At 41.9% G+C, this 16,796-nt stretch overlaps 2 protein-coding genes across 4 annotated transcripts in view; one reads left to right on the top strand and one right to left on the bottom strand.

The window, feature by feature from the left end:
• Rgs17 (regulator of G protein signaling 17) overlaps positions 1 to 16,796 on the top strand; it is an 85,874-nt gene that overhangs the window by 52,743 nt on the left and 16,335 nt on the right. For 2 of the 3 annotated variants that reach the window (XM_027401029.2, XM_027401030.2), the window contains exon 2: positions 2,188 to 2,331. In XM_027401029.2, the coding sequence (XP_027256830.1) occupies positions 2,213 to 2,331 (119 nt within the window). In that variant the 5' untranslated portion in view covers positions 2,188 to 2,212. Of the gene's footprint in view, positions 1 to 2,187; positions 2,332 to 16,796 lie in introns of those variants that run through there. The other variant, XM_027401031.2, reaches the window with a different exon arrangement.
• Positions 5,207 to 6,142, bottom strand: LOC100770677 (60S ribosomal protein L6). The gene has a single exon (XM_027401028.2). It carries the CDS (start codon positions 6,126 to 6,128, stop codon positions 5,253 to 5,255), a length of 876 nt encoding a protein of 291 aa, XP_027256829.1. The 5' UTR covers positions 6,129 to 6,142; the 3' UTR covers positions 5,207 to 5,252.

Genomic DNA, 16,796 nt, shown 5'->3' with positions numbered 1-16,796 from the left:
TTTTGAGGATGTTTTTATTTTAGTAGAAGCCTAGTAGATCTACTTTTTAAAGAATCAATGATGTCAGAAAGAAAGAAAAAAAAACAATCAAATGCAGGATAGATCATTGTGGCGATCCTAATTTTGAAGGTGAAGGAGATGAAAAGAAAACACCCATGTTGGCCTGGAAGAGACAGGGGAGATAGAAAGGACATCAGTGAGGGTGGTGCCCAGGAAAGTAAGCAAGGATAGTACTCCCAAGAGTCATCCGTGTCTGTCTTACTCATTGTGGGCTGCTGTAACCAATTTCCATTGGCTTGGTGGTTTATAAACAAGGGGGGTGTATTTATCGTGGTTTTGTGGGCTGGGAATCAGCCTTTGGAGTCCAGTATGGCCAGGTTCTGGTGAACTGCTGACTCCTATTAGTATCCTCACATGGAAGAAGGCAGGAAACTGTCCTGGGGTCTGTTATATAAAGGTAGTAATTTTACTCACATGGAGTCCGTCCTCCTAATTTGATTACCCCCAAAGCCTCACCTTTTTATTACCATTGCACTAAGGACCAGGACAGGAATTTAATGTATGGATCTGGGGTGTAATTTGGTCCATTTTAATGCTGAATGCTACCAATAAGCCTGCTGTGTCTAAATTTATTCCATCACTATAACGAAATACCCAGAGCTCAGCGATGTATAAAGAAAGGCTTGCTTTGGACCTTGCAGTTCTGGAGGCTGGGAACTTTGAAGATAAAGCCCCAACATCTGCTTAGTTTCTGATGTAGGCCACATGCTAAGTCAATACAGGGCAGAAAACAGACAGCAAGCAGGCATATGTGAAACCGTAGACTGGGGCAAGCTGATGTAAAATGACCCTCTCATGTGAGGAGTTAAGTCTTGTTGGAAGTTCATTCCTGTTTTCACAGGGGTAGATCCACCATGATCCAATGACTTGTTAGGGCTTTCATCACCCTACTGCCATCATGTTGAGGAGTTAAGCTTCAGTGTGAGTTTTACTGAGACAGTCTGACATTCAACCCACCATGGTTCAGTAAATAGGGGGAAAGTATGTCTCTTGGATTAAAAGATATGGGGACATTGTGATGTCTACAAGATCAGTTTCAATAGGAGGGAAGGTCAGTGTCCCCTTTCTCTAGTTTACATAGCTTTAAATTTAGTTCTGATTCTTTCTAAACAGAGAAACTGTGGGCTCTATCTTAGCCAGTCATGAAGTCTGGTGTCATATACCAATTTCAATGCTTAATTGTTAACACGACATGGCTTCTAACTCTGATTTCATTTTCCTGTGACTAGAGTCCAGCAGGCTTAAGTAATATATGGAGTCTGTCAGAAATAACCCCCACTCCTGGGTTTTCACTTAGCTGAATATAAAATTCCCGAGTGTCCATTCTCTCTCAGCATATGGAAGTATTATTTTTCCTCCCCACTACCATGCTTGTTAACAGCTTCTATCAATCAAAATGTTATTTCTCTGATATTAATCCGACATTCCCCCCTTGGCTTTGTAAATCTGTGTCTTACTGTATGTGTAAGTGTGGGTTTATTTTTTATCTTATTCATCCTGCTCAGCATGTGGTGTGTCCGTTCACTGTGAGTCTCTGTTTTGTTTTCTTCTGAGAAGTTCCCAGCCAACTCCCCTTAAAATATTACATCCCTGACAGTCTATTAATTCTTTCCTCAGGCTAATTGTTATGTGTGTGCTGGGACCTCTGTGTTTCCCCACTGTTTGTGCCCAATCTTTTAAGCTTTAATCTTTTATTTTTGTCTTTAACTGCATTTTCATCTATTTCTTGATACTATAACTTAATTCTTCTGGAGGTTTTTTTTTTCCAAATACTGTTTTGGATTTATTTATTTTATGTGCATGAGTGTTTTGACTGCATGTGAGTATGTGCATCATCTGTGTGCAGTGCCTGCAGGGGCCAGAAGAGGGCATCAGATCTCCTGGAACTGGAGTTGCAGGCTGCTTGCAAGTCCCTTCGTGGGTGCTGGGAATTGACCTGGATCCTCTGCAAAAGCAACCAGTGGTCCTAACCACTGAGCCATCTCTCCAGCTCCTGGGGCTTATTCGGAGAAGAGATCATTCCAGTGTTTTGGGATTTTCATTTCTGGTTAATCATGTCTAATCTTGTTTCCCTTCACTTGCCTTTATGATGGCCTTTCACACCTTGTATTTTCTGTCTCCCTCTAGCCAGCTGGCTTCTGAAGCAGCTGAAATGAGAAAAAGGCAGCAATCCCAAAATGAAGGAACACAGGCTGTGTCTCAAGCACCCGGAAACCAGAGGCCCAACAACACCTGCTGCTTCTGCTGGTGCTGCTGCTGTAGCTGCTCCTGGTAGGTCCATACTAGACCCAGTGTAAGTGCATGTGCCAAAGCTTCATCCCATAAAAACCTGACAACCTGTACTACTTGCCCACTGGGCATGGAGAAATTTCTGAAAACCATCACTGACGTAAGGCACACATCCCATAAGCAAAATTAACTCCCTCAACACTGACATTAAAATGTTGGTAAGGTAAAAAATAGAAAATTACTTATGTCATGTTTTCTTCTGTACATGCTTCTTATGGATGTGGGTAAAAATAAGATCATAATTATAAGATCACCTGTCTATAAACAACAGGGTCATGATGGCTCAAGAGTCAGGAATATTAAGGGAATAGCCAATGCGATTGCACCTAGTGTTAAATGTAGTGGATTTTTTTTTATTAATTACATGCTTCCTCGTAGGAGTTTGTTGCCTTTGGTTGTATAATCAGAGCACTGTGAGTCAGAGTGGTAGCCTTAGCCACAGCGCTCTTGCCAGCAAAGGCATGGTGTGAAGAGGGAGGGACTTGTGACCACAAATCTGAAAGCTCAGATGCTGTGCTTAGAAGGAAGGTCAAGTCAGCCAACTAAAATCTCTGAAATCAGAGCCAAAGAATATGATTTTTGTTGCAATTTAACCACTGACATGCTTCAGGATATCTGTTTATTCTTTTTCCCCCTTCAAACCATAAAGAGAAAGACAATCTAGTCTACAAGGTTCCTGTCTTATGCTAAATGTCCACGATACACGTCTCTCTCTGGGTCCAGACTCCCAAAGTGTAGTGAATGTGTATTTCGTGACCACAACAGACAATCGGTAGTCTGTAAGATCAAGATATCTTTATTGAGATAAATACCAGCCAAACGCAAGCCAGAGTGTGCCCAGGGCAGCCGAGCAGCGAGGCCAAGGAGAAGGGGCCTCCCATGTGCTCTGCAACCCCTTAAGAGCCCATCTTGCATCATCTTGACCTCACCTTGACCATGCCCTGACAGGCGTGGTCAGGCACACCTGTAGCCAGCCTCTAACAGGCGTGGCTCACTGTCCCCTACAAATGTGAAAATTGATCAATTCAAAATCTGTGAGAGTTCCATGGATTGGATAGCTCAAGATAAGACTAGACTCACTGGAACTTCCCATCGAACCCTATGCTTGGGGGTCCTTCAAGACCCCATTTTATAAGTAGAACTAGTAGGATAGCAGTGGCTACTGGGTCTCCATGGCCCATTTTAAAGCCTAGCAGAAGGCCCACGTGGCTGAGCCATCCTCCACAGGGCCTCCACTGTTTTCAGGTGCCCACTGAGGTTGGTCTTTGATATGGTCTCACCTCACTGTGGCCGGGGCAAATGATGGAAGTGTGTCCTCATAGTGACTTGGTGGTCTCCCTTGATGATGGACAAGCTACAACTGGTCAAGAACTCTGCAGGCCCAGAAAACCTCCAGGCATTGTAGCCACCAGGGAGGCTCAGACTGGTTATAAATTTTATAAGTATAAAATTTGCTTCCTAAATGATGATTCTCTGTTAGGGAAAGTCATACATGATTAATCTGCATTTAATTTCAGATGAAGAAAAGAGAGTTCTAGATGGGGTTGCTATCTCCGTCATAGTTATGTTTTTTTTTTTCATAACTCCTACAGAGACTATTGAGTACAAGTCTTAATCCACGAAAGACCTAGTGAGGCAGTATGGGAGCTCTTAAGTCAGACTGCCAGAGATCAAATTGTGACCATCAGTGTGACCGATAATAAATTAGTTCATCTTTCTAGTCCTCACAAGCCTCGTCTGTCAAATAACTAATATGAACCCATACCTCATAAAGCTATAAAATTAAATGAGATGCTACATGTGGTGCGCTAAGAGGAGCATACGACACAGAGTGTGCTTTAAATATGATTTAGCTCCCCGGGCAATGGAAAATTGCATTTTAGAATAATAGAATCCTCTCAAAGAGTGTAGTTCAAAATTAAAAAACCAGCATGTTGGGCCAGCAAGATGGCTCAGCAGGCAGGAGGACTTGCCATTCGAACCTGGTGACCTGATTTTGATCCCTGGAACCAACATGGTGGAAGCAGAGAAGCGACCCTGAGGTGTTGTCTTCTAACTACGCACCTCTGCCACAGCACACTCATGACTGCACATGCAGGAGCATACACACACACACACACACACACACACAAACACAAACACACACACCACATCACATATACACACACAACAATAGTGAAAGATTAGAAGCAGCATGTGGCTACAACACAGAAATTATCCTAGAAAATCAAACTATTTCATTCTAAATTCTGTATAAGCATTGGAAATAAGGTTACGTGGTATTAAAAATGCGCTTCTGCTTTTCATTCTCTATTTACCATGTTCTTGAAATAGAGTATTGTTTTATTTGCCTGGTAAAATTTAGTTTTTAATTATTTTTTTACTTATATGTGTATGGATATTTTGCCTGTATGTCCATCTATGCACCATGTACCTCACTGTTACCCGGAAAGACCAGAAGAGGGCATCAGATTTCCAGGGACTGGAGTTACAGATGGTTCTGAGCTGCCATGTGGGTGCTCGGAATCGAACCCTGGTCCTCTGGAAGAGCAGCCAGTGCTCTTAACCACTCAGTCATCTCTCCGGGCCCCAGTTCTTTGTTAGTTTCACAATCAAAACACTCTACAATAATCTTAAAGTTGGGCTTCACTCTGTTAGATGCCTAAAGGATACATTTGTCACTTTAACAATAGGGATGTATTCTGAAAACTGTAAGTATGGCCATTTCTTCCTATGCACTGGACCTAAGCAAACCTAGACCATGCAGGCCAATCACCCCATGTGGCTCACTGATGACTCCCTAGGCAGGAGATGGATGCTGTTGGTGTAGATCCTGGGATTACTTTTATGAGTGACATTATTTTTTTTAACATATGAAGCTGTTTAATTAGGTTGATAGCAATTTAAAAAACCAGTTTGTGAGGATACATCCCGTTTGTCAGAGAGAACTGAGACCTCAGATAGCCCTGGAGCTGAGGAACAGCTTTGATCTTTGGCAAAAGCTGTGAGTCCACAGTTTTCTGATCTGCCTTGCGCTGCTCTGTAATCTCATATTTCTCCTTCTCTGTGTCGAAGATCTCACCCTCCTGGTGCCTGGGCTTGCGCAGTTGCTTCTTCTTAAAGTAAGCATCAGTCAGGTGTTTGGGGATTTTAACTTCGCTGATACCAACTTTTGTAGAGGTGGCAATGACAAATTTCTGGTGTGCTCTTCGAAAAGGAACTCTGTTGAGGGCAAGAGGTCCTGTCACAAGTAGCAAGCCGCTGCCCAGCTGCTTCAGGAAGACCACCCTCTTGCCCCTGTGGCGCCCGGTGAGGATGATCAGGACAGTCCCTGGAGTGATGCTGGCACGCAGCTTCCTTACATGCTGACTGAAGGGCTTCTTGCCATGGCTCAGCAGCTTCCGAGGAACATCTTCAGTAGGGTAATACCTGGGCATTTTTCGAAGCTTAACCACCCGAGTACCACCATTCTTGTCACCGCCAACTGGTTTAGTGACAGTAGCAAGGACCTTCTCCTTTTTCTTCTTCTTTTCAACTTTGGTTTTTGCAGCTGAGTATTTTCTCTTGTATGGGGCCTTTCTGGAATACATAGCAGATCGGGAGTACCTGCCAATTCCTCTCACCAGGACAGGGTTCCGGCTGCAATGGGGCTTCCCCTTCTTGGGCTTTTTAACCTTAGGGTCACCCTTTTTGGCTGCACCATCGGCATCACCACCAGCCTTCTTGGCTGCTGTCTTTTTCTCTTTTGTGTCAGGCTTCTCGGCTTTTTCACCTGCCATCTTGCAAGATGGGAAAGAGCGAGTGACATTATTTTTATTTTATTTTATTTTTATATGTGTTTTATCTATGTGTCTATGCACTACATGCCTGCAGTACCCGAAGTAGCCAGAAGAGGGCACAAGATCCCCTTGAACTAGAGTTATAGTGGGTGTGAACTGCTATGTGGGTGCTGGAGTTGAACATGGATCCTCCAAAGAACAGTCAGTGCTCTTAACTGCTGAACCACCTCTCCATCCCTGTGACATTATATGTACTAGTGCACTCTACCAATAAAAAGTACAGTAGTAAATGCAACATTCCATAGCAAGTGTGTACTACTCATAGATCTGTGTCCTGTGTGCTCACGTGACCTACAGGAGAGGTGATCATCTATACCAGTATCATCATCAGTGCTTAAGTTGTCACTAAGAGAGGGAATGTTAAGCCCTGTTATAATCAAGGACCACTGTTACCTAATACCTGTCACTGGTTGAGATATTTTTATGTGGTATGTAACTATACTCCATGAGATTTTTTTTAAAGATTTTATTTATTTATTATGTATACAGTGTTCTGTATGCCAGAAGAGGGCGCCAGATCTCATTACAGATGGTTGTGAGCCATCATGTGGTTGCCGGGAATTGAACTCAAGACCTCTGGAAGAGCAGCCAGTGCTCTTAACCACTGAGCCATCTCTCCAGCCCACTCCGGGAGATTTGATTCCCCTGCCTCATAGACATCTATGGGACTACATGTGTTGAATAATCAAACACCCCAACTTGTTCATAGCATCAAATTGTCACAAAACAGACTAAGGATCAAGAACAAAGTAGCTTTTAAAAGCTTCATTGGCCTTTTGAATGACAGTGCATGATGCCTTGCCTGGGTCCTCTCTGTTAGCTAGCCTGAAACTAGAGTAGAGTTGTCAAAACTGTACTTGTCCATGGTGGATCATAATTGCCCAAGTCTAGTACTTAAAATTATAGTCTGTGCATTTGCTAAGCATAAAAGACATGACAGTTTCTCTTTTTATATGGTATTTTATTGTTTATATTCATTGCACCTAGTGATAGATTCCATGAAGATGCTTTTGTGTTAAATGCACCTTGAGTGTCTTCATCCCCTTGCCTTCTCATTCCTTACCCCTCCCTGTCCCTTCTCCTATTCATTCACCCAGATACAAGCAATTTGGGTTTGCAGAAAGTACAAAAATTCAATTGCCTTGCACCATGGATTTTAGTCATAATATTGTTTACATAATTTCAAATGAAAATGTCCTTTACATACAGAGTTTTTAGAATTTCATTATTTTTGTATTTTTAATTTAGGAAAGAAATTTTTAAGTTTTTTTTTAATAAGAAAGTTAAAAGAAAGAAAGAGAGAGAGAAAGAAAGAAAGAAATGTCCTTTAAATTTTCCAGGCTAGGTCAAAGGAGAAGAACAAAAGGCACCATGAAAAAAATGTAATTTAGAGCCTAAAAAGCGTTAGGAATCAAAACATGGAGCAGCTGTCACCATGGATGGGGACTGTTGTTGTGTGACTGGTTTCACTTCCTTTTAAGGAAACAGGGGTTGAAAAAATAAGTTTCTATGTCTAGGAATGAATGTAAATGCTTTGCTGTGGCTTCACAATATAGGCTTTTAAAATAATGTAGCATTTCTTTCAAATTTGCTTTTCTCATCCATACTTCACTGGCAGCTGTCTCTCACTCAATAATTCACCCCTCCTTATAAAATTATCAGCATTTCATTGTAGAAAGGGGAGCAGAGTGTGTTCCTGCTGGGTATCCCTACAGTCTCCTCAAAGCCTGAAGTGTGGCATACTTTGTAATAACTGCTGTGAACTGTCACCTTCTGAAAGAGCCACATCCTTTCCTAACACAGTCTCTTTCTTTTGTTCCCTTGAGTCCTCCATTTCAAAAAGAAATGTCAAGAAAGTGAGGTTCAGATACTGTCTTATACATGAGCCATGAATGCCCAAAATACACTCAACAAAATCTGTATGTGCACTGGGCCTTTTCTGCAGGAAAAAGGGAAACATTGGCAGTATCAGTCAGCTAAAGGTTCCAGGTCCCCCCTAACTTGCCTCTTCAGCTAGTAGCCTCCTGGCTGGTTCTTCTTACTGAGGAACACTTTGAAACATCCCACTGTTCCTTACTGCCTGCTGAAGACAGTATGAAGCATACGAGCTGCTGTAATACTAGTACCCAACATAGCATGTGTATATGTGTAGTGATACCTTGCTTGTACAAATAAAGCCTGTCTGAAGATCAGAGGATGGAGCTTGCCACTAGCTAACCATAGAGGTCTAGAGGTCTGTACAGACTGACAGGAAGTGAGATGACTGGGAAGAAACAGGAAGTGGGATGGATGACAGGAAGTAAAGATGGCTAGGCCGAGAGGGGGGTGGGCGGAGGGAGAGAAAGAGGATATAAGCAAGAAAAAACAGGAACTGGCTCTCTTTTCTGCTGGGAAGTTAAAGGCGCTCCTTCTCTCTGATCACTCAGCATTTCCCTCTATATCTGACTCTGGGTTTTTATTGTTTAGACCGATTAAAAGTTGGAACTCAAGAGCTATGATCTACCATTCCCCCCACATTCACATGACTTCTGTTTGATGATGAGTGATGGTCAGTGCCTTAGTTGAGTGTTTCTATTACTGTGATAAAGCACTGTGACCAAAAGTAACTTGGGGAAGAAACTGTATTTCACCTTATACTTCTATGTAAAAGCCCATCACTGAGAGAAATAAGAGCAGGAACTCCAGAAAGGGAGGAATCTGAAGGCGGAAACTGAAGCAGAAACCATGGAGGGGTGCTGTTTACTGGCTTGCTCCTCGTGGCTTGCTTAGCCTGATTTCTTATGGCACCTAAGACCACCAGCCCAGGAGTGGCACCTTCCACAGTGGGCTGTACCCTCCCATGTCAATCATCCATCAGAGAAAATGCACTACAGATTTGCTAACAGGCCAATCTGATGGGGACATTTTCTCATTCAAGATTTCCTCTTTCTAAATGGTTCTAGTTTGTGCCAACATTAGCCAGCACAGTCAGGCCATGGCTATAGGGAATAAGAACCTGAAAATTTCCTGGATGAAGCTACCCTGAACTCTTGTTTTCCATTTCCCTTAGAATCATTCTTCCTCTGGCTATTTTATGTATGAGACATAGTATTGTGATTTGCAGGTAAAATGTTCCCTACAGGCTCATGTATTTGAATATTTGGTCACTAGCTTATGACACCGTTTTGGGAGGCTGCACAACCTTTTTTTAATGTTTAAAGGTTTAAACCTTTTCTAGTTGGCAGATATGGGCTCCTTGGTGTAGACCTTTGAGGGCTATTGCATGCCTGATTCGAGTCTACATCTCTGTCTGCTTCCTGCCTGTACTTGTAATGGAAACAGCCACCACAAGCTCCCATCTTCTCAAAAGAATTTTCCCTGCTATGATGAATTAATGTCCCCTGAAACTATAGGCCAAAATAAGAAACAAAAGTATCTCCACTAAGAAAAAAAATGATGATAGAAATATATGTTTTCATTTCATAGGTTGGGAAAGCTACCTGCTGTAAAGGTAAGATTAGATGGCAGGCCTCTTAATATGCAGTGCACTGATTATTCCCCATTAATATGACACTTACAAACTTTTCATTGCCTGGTTTGATATGAACCACTGATTAAACACAACTTTCCCACTCTAACTCACAGTCTCAAATGCTACTTGGGGTATTGCTCACCAGATTTGGCCAGTGACACTAGATTCTTTACAGGAAAGATTGGTCACAGAATAAATTTAGTAAATTAACTAGTCCTTTGAAACTAAAGCTGTCTCTTCTTGAGACGCATTAGTTCCCAGAATTCCCAGACCGTGGGATAGATCTCACTAAGTAAATGTTGAAAGCTCCATAAACATGCTTTTTGGTTATCCCTCCCTCCATTTTTAACAAGTACCACAGCCTCTGTAATTCAAAACAGTGCAAAAAGAATGTCCTATTTTATCCTCCGATGCTGTCACCCTGGAGCTCCCTGCCAATGGAAATACTAAGATGCATGCTTTCAAAGCCAAAGGATATTTTTTGAAAAGGAAAACAAAAATCCAAGTCTGCACCATGGTGAAGAAAGCACTCCCTGGAAATGCCGAGATTCATAATATGAAAGCTGAATCATCTCATTAGAGGCCATGTGAATAAATGTCTCCTGTGTACCTGTCGCCTTCAGAGAGATGATTCATCTCGCACAGAGCATAACCTATTCCTGTAAAATTGTTTGCTCTGTGCAGAGTTTGCTCTGTGCACCTGTAGCAGAATGATCATGAGCATAGCTTGCACAGTGGCCTGGGCTTGAAATGCCATCCCACGTTGACATGGGGGAATTTCCTGAACAGCTCCTATCAGCGGGGTACCAGGGAGAGCAACATGAAGAAGCATGTCACTGAGGGTAGAAGGGAAGTCAGTGTGGCATGGAAAGGTAGTCTGTTCTGAGGACAGTTCAAAGTGTTGCCCACCAGTAAAGAAGACCAGAATCCTAGACTAATAGGCTGATGCAATGGCTTAGTGGGTAAAGGCACCTGCCACCAAGCCAGAGGCCCTGAGTTCAATCCCCAGGTGGTAGAAGAAGAGAACAAACTACATAGACACATACAAGAGATGAATAAGTATGCAATAAAGAACTTTTTTGACAGATGAATCTGTCAGGTGGAAAAGGAGGAAGTTGTTCAGTCCAAAGATAAGATGAGGCCTACCATCACCTTCCATATGTTAGTTGTGGAAAGAATTTGAAACCTGTAGGGTAAGTCGGCATTAATGATGACGGTCTGGAACCCACCAGGTTCCAATGTCCAGGAGAGGAGAGCCATGACTGACCAGTGTGCTGAGGAGTAGGCTACAAAGGAAGAGTGAGGAAGGAGCTCACAGGGCAGGAAGATAAGACCACCTAAGAGCTCTCACAAAGAACACAATTACAGCATTTTGTGATCTGACAAGTCAACGGGTTGTTGGTGAACTCTGTGAGAACCAATTTTCTCTCTAAGGTGCTCAAGGAGGAGGAAGTTGAACAGAGAAAATCTGCTGACAGAGGGGGAAAGGTGAATCTTCTTTAAATGTTCAGAGACTCTGTGACCCTTGTCGGTGAAATGTCAGTGTGAGGGAAATTAGATTTCCATTTGTTTTTCTTTTTCTTTTTTTCCTTTTTTCTCAGACAGGTTTTCTCTGTGCAATAGCTCTGTCTGTCCTGGAACTCAGTTTGTTGACCAGGCTGGCCTCAAACTCACAGAGATCTGCCTGCCTCTGCCTCCCAAGTGCTGGGATTAAAGGCGTGTGTCCCCAGCACCCAGCTCCATTTTTTTCTTAAAGTAAATTACTCTATGACTAAAATAACTGGAAATTCAATCCTCATTAGAATTCTTCATTCTTTCTTCAGGGCCTACCTAGCCTACTTTCTTTCATGGTTAACCTTTGCAATCTGCCTAATATTTTAAGATGTCATTCAAGCATTTTTGTCTCCTTTCCTTGTTAGATAAAACATTGACTTTTGGTGAAAATAGAATTTATGCTATAATTATGCTGCTGAAATAGTTCTGTGATAAATACCATGACTTTCCATACAGTCTTAATCCTGCTTCTGTTGTTGTGACCGTTAGTTTCAATTGTCAATTCAGCACAGTCCAGAATCATTTGGGAGAATGTCTGTAAGGGATTGTTTTAATTATGTTAGTTGGTATAGGAGGACAGTCCCTGGTGGGTAACACCTTTCCCTGGACTTTTGGTTCTGGACTTAATAAAAAGGAGAAAGCAAGCTAGAACACTTGCATGCTTTAATCCATTGCTCTCCACTCTTGACTGTGGATGCCATGTGACTAGGTGCTTCAAGTTTCTTCTGCCTTGAGTTCCCAACAATGGTGGGCAGAGCTCCTTCCTTCCTTAGATTGCTTTGGTCAGGGTATTTTACTACAACCACGGAAAAGGAAACTAAGACAGTCACTGTGATTTAAAAAAAAAAAATACCCCGCCAATCAAAGCAAGTTAGGAAGGCTCATTCAAAGTATGTTCCGTTATTGCAGGGACATCCCGGCAGTAGGGACCGGAGGTAGCTGGTCCCATTGCTTCTGCAGTCAGGAAGCAAAGGGAGAGTAACACTGGTGCTCTGCTGGCTTCCTCCTTTACTTCTCTGGGGATCTGAGCCTAGGGAAAGGTACTACCTGCCTTTAGGATGTTTCTTCCCATGGGAATCAACTTAGTTGAAAGAGTCTTTCATGAGCATGACCAGAAGTTGACCTAATCTACACACTCCCTCACAGGCATCCACAGAAGGTTGTCTTCTAGGTAATGCTAGGTGGTATGCCAAATTCATAACTAATATTATCACACATATCTTGTTTTTATATAAAAATATGATATATGAACATTCTTCTCATGAATGGCAGACTCTGTTGCCAAGTAGAAAGCAAATGCCTATCATTATTGTTTTTTTATAAAACCATATATATTACATACAAATATGGAACCATTCTGATTAGTCACTCTTAAGTGACAGTACAATGGTAGCTCCAGGTGTTTCATCCTGAATAGAAGCTGCCCTGTCACATTTAAGGATAACACATTAATTCTCAAGATATTTTTCCCTTAAATAAAACTGACTTTTAGGACACAACATGAGAAGATAAGTCAATCTTGGGACTAGGTATGTCCCTTTTGTCACATGTAAAAGTGAAGCCATTGGCAAGTCTCTCAATCCCACTGAGCTTTAGTTTCTTCCTTAGTAAGATGTGATTTAAGAACATAAACAAATCTCTGTGTGTGCACAAACATGTTCACATGTGTGTGAAACTACAGATGTGCTCATGTGCATATATGAAGGTCAGAGGTTAACCTTAGTTGTCATCCCTCAAGAGCCATCTGCCTTGTTTACTGAAATACAGCCTGTCACTGTGACCTGGTGCTCAAAAATGAGGCTAGACTGGCAGGACAGTGAGCCACAGGAATTCTCCATACCTCTGCCTCCCTAGCACTGGGATTACAGCTGTCTACCACAGTATTACATGGGTTCTGGAGCTAGAACTCAGGTCCTCAAGGCTATATAGAGTTTGATTTCCCAGCCCTAGTGCTGATAGATGCCTTTTTGCCTACAGTCTTCACATAAATAATCTTTTTTAAATTTTATGTTTTATGCATTTTACATACTAATCACAGTTCCCTCCCCCCTCCCCCTGTTCCCCTCTACACCTCCTTCCTACTCCCCAGAACTTGATATGCCAGACTTTGTTGACTCTCCCATGATGGGAGGCCTCCATGATGGGCGAGTTAACAAAGCCTAGCATATCAAGTTGAGGCAGAACCAAGTCCCCCACCTCCACATCAATGCTGAGCAAGACATGGCATCATCATAAGGAATGGACTCCAATGAAGCCAGCTCATGCACTAGGGATAGATCCTGGTCCCACTGCCAGAGGCCCCACAAACAGACCAATCCACACAATTGGTGGTGGCACATGCCTTTAATCCCAACACTCCGGGAGTCAGAGGCAGGCAGATCTCTAAGTTTGAGGCCAGCTGATACAGAGGAAGTTCTAGGACAACCAGGGCTACACAGAGAAGCCCTGTCTCAAAAAATACATATTTATTATTATTATTATTATTATTATTATTATTATTATTATTATTATTATTTAAAACATGGCCAGTTAGCTCAGTTGGTTAGAGCATGGTGCTAATGAATAGTCCTTAACTAAAGTTATTCTGACTTGTGACCTCTTCACAAATCTCAGTGTGCAAGGGATTTACCAGACATAGTAAGATTTGACCCTTGAGTGCTTGCCAATGTTCTCCTTAACATGTTGCCAGTTGATGTAACCGACACCATTTCTGTATTCTCTAGCACTATACATTTCTCTTGGATTCTCCGATTAACTAGAATGTTCTCAAAGGGTGCACTGCACAGGCTGAAAATCCTCAGAGCCTCAGAATTCCCCTACAGCTTAACATTGTTATTGTCAATCATATACACCCCAACGATGTCTCCCTCTTCCACTCTACAGAAAAATCCCATGCACAATAACTGGGAAGTCCCAGTCAAGACATGAATGGGGAGTGAATAGCGCCCCTGTCAATTACCAGACACGTTTCTGTCATCAGCTGCTAGTGTTGTAACCTTTCCCCTGCTGCAGTTTATGACAAGAACACTAACTAAATCACATGCCTGAGCTCCAGTCTGATGAGTACATTTAAAGAGTAGTCAGTACTCACACACCATTTCCAAGACAGTGTCTGTTCACCAGATGAGTTGACTTGGCCTTCTGAACCCAAGGGACCTGTCTTTCTACAAAAGCATCCACTAACTTACATGCAAAGAAAATTACAGTGGTCTGAAAGAGAAGTTTAAGTAGCTTTTCAACCACTCTGAGACTAGAAGAAGAGCCCAATGGCTGGCTTGTATCTTATACTATCATCTATATATGTGGCCCTGTAATTCTCTTCATTTTGAGGAAAACCAGAGATTTGCTCTTCATGCCAAATAAGAAACTTTGATCCTCTAACTGAACATCAACTTGCACAATAGATCTAGATTTTAACCTTGTAGTTTCTTGTTGGAAGAGGTTGGAGATTCCCAAGCTAATAAGCTTGTAAATGAACCTAAAATACCTGTTTTAGGGCTTTAAATAAAATTTAATACAGATAAAAAGGACATTTTTCTAAAACGTGTCTTTAAAAGCGTGGTTATGTATGTAGAAAAATCAAGAACAAAGAGAAATTGAGTTGGGCTGAAAAAATATGTCTTTGTTTTCTGTGTATTAAAACAAAGTAAATGTTTTTGTTTGTTTGTTTTTTATGTTTTTCAAGGCACTGTTTCACAGTGTAGCTTTGGCTCTTCTGGAACTTACTTTGTAGATGAGGCTGGCCTAAAACTCATAGAGATCCACCTGCCTCTGCCTCCCAAGCGCCAGAATTAAAAACATGTGCCACTATGCCTGGCATAGAGTAAATTTTTATGCCAATGGATATATATATATATATATATATATATATATATATATATATACTTTTAGCCACCCTTTGTTAGCTAAAACCTTCTCTAAGTATATGTGGCCATTTTCCATACCCATATACAGTACAAAATGACTTGTTATTGGAAAGCATAGTGATAATGTTAATAAGATTATGCCAGCATCATTTCATTGATATTGTTTGTTTTCAAGATAGGGTTTCTCTCTGTAGCCTTGGGCTGGACTTGAACTCAGAGATCCACCTGCTTTTGCCTCCCAACTGAGTGCTGGGAGTAAAGGCATGCACCAGCATACCCAGAAATGCCAGCATCTTTTAAGACTAAAGTATTCCCAAATCAAGCGACTTTGGCCAGGGAGTCTTCATTCTGAAAACAGAAAAAGGAATGTAATCTCAGGTTTGCACACAGCTCAAGGGGAAAATCCACCCTCCTCCTCCATCTTGATTAATATATCCACAGAAAAACCGAACAATTATTATCAAATTCCTTGCAACAGCAGAATCATCAAAATGTCTTACATGAAAGAAAATATTTATTCCCCCCCCCCAAAAAAAAACAAGGTTACTTTGACTCAGAAAGATTTTCCATCTTTCTTCGCACTTAACTTTGCATTTCTAAAGGAAACACAGCCATCTAGTGGAAGCAACTTTAATTGCATGTTGTCTTACCCCAGGCATTTACAACATGATTGAAAAAACGGAAGAGCCTTTGTAATTTGATGTGGTGTGATTGGTTGATCCTCTTGAGACTGGATCTACACAGTGTAGGCTGGCCTTGAATAAACTTAGCCGTGGTTGACCTTCAACCTCTGATTGTCTAGCCTTCACATCCCTAGTGTTAGGACTACAGGCATTCACCACTGAGCTTGGTGTTATGTGGTGCTGGGAATTGAATTCAGGACTTCGTGCCTATTAGGCAGGCATTCCACCAATTGGGCTACATCCTCAAACGCAGGAGTTTTGTTGTCTTCAACATTTCACTAAATATGCCAAAATTATACATGCGTGTTACATGACAGTTCCAGACACAAATTTCAAACTATCTGTTCTTGACATGTCACTCAAAACAAGTTATATTACAAAAATGCAGACATGGAGATGTCTACATCCTCACTTTTGAAACTGACTTATCCCCCACCTGAAATTGAAGGCATCCTGGCTGCTGTCTGACTTTGATATATTCATGATTTGTTTGCTATTGTATAAGTGTGCTGTGTTCTGTGTGCCCCATGCTTTGGAGAAGGGCACTTAGCAATCTGATATGCCCCTCCCATAGCTTTTCTCTAAGATGAGCATATTTTGGTGGATAACTAAAAAGGTGAAGCATCCTGGACATCTTTTAGAAGAAGAGGCAGTGGGCATGGTGCAAGGCAAAGCTTGCATGAGGCCAGAAGTTAGAGGATATGGTCTGAACCAGCCTGCTGCAGTTGGAGGCAGTGTGGGAGTCGGCCTGAGCAAATTGTGTCCTTGCAAATGAAATGGTGTTGGTTAGTAACCAATCCCTATTCCCTGATGAGAGTGGTGCCTTTCTGGAGATTTGTTGTCACAATGGACTAAATGTGTGCACTTTACTGATTCCTCACTGCATTTTGCATGAATATTTGTTTGTGATCATCTGCTGTTCCACCATCGCCATGGCAACTGCAAAGGTTTCACGATATGTACCACTTTCTTCAAGCGTTGTTTCTAAGGACTG

Source organism: Cricetulus griseus, chromosome 2 (genome assembly GCF_003668045.3).
Source record: "Cricetulus griseus strain 17A/GY chromosome 2, alternate assembly CriGri-PICRH-1.0, whole genome shotgun sequence".
NCBI classification, from domain to species: domain Eukaryota; kingdom Metazoa; phylum Chordata; class Mammalia; order Rodentia; family Cricetidae; genus Cricetulus; species Cricetulus griseus.
Note: the sequence above shows the minus strand (reverse complement) of the source record. Positions and strands in the feature narration are given on the sequence as shown.

What these genes read in the sequence shown, in the direction of transcription:
- LOC100770677 (XM_027401028.2), bottom strand. Translation starts at nt 6,128, where the DNA reads ATGGCAGGTGAAAAAGCCGAGAAGCCTGACACAAAAGAGAAAAAGACA.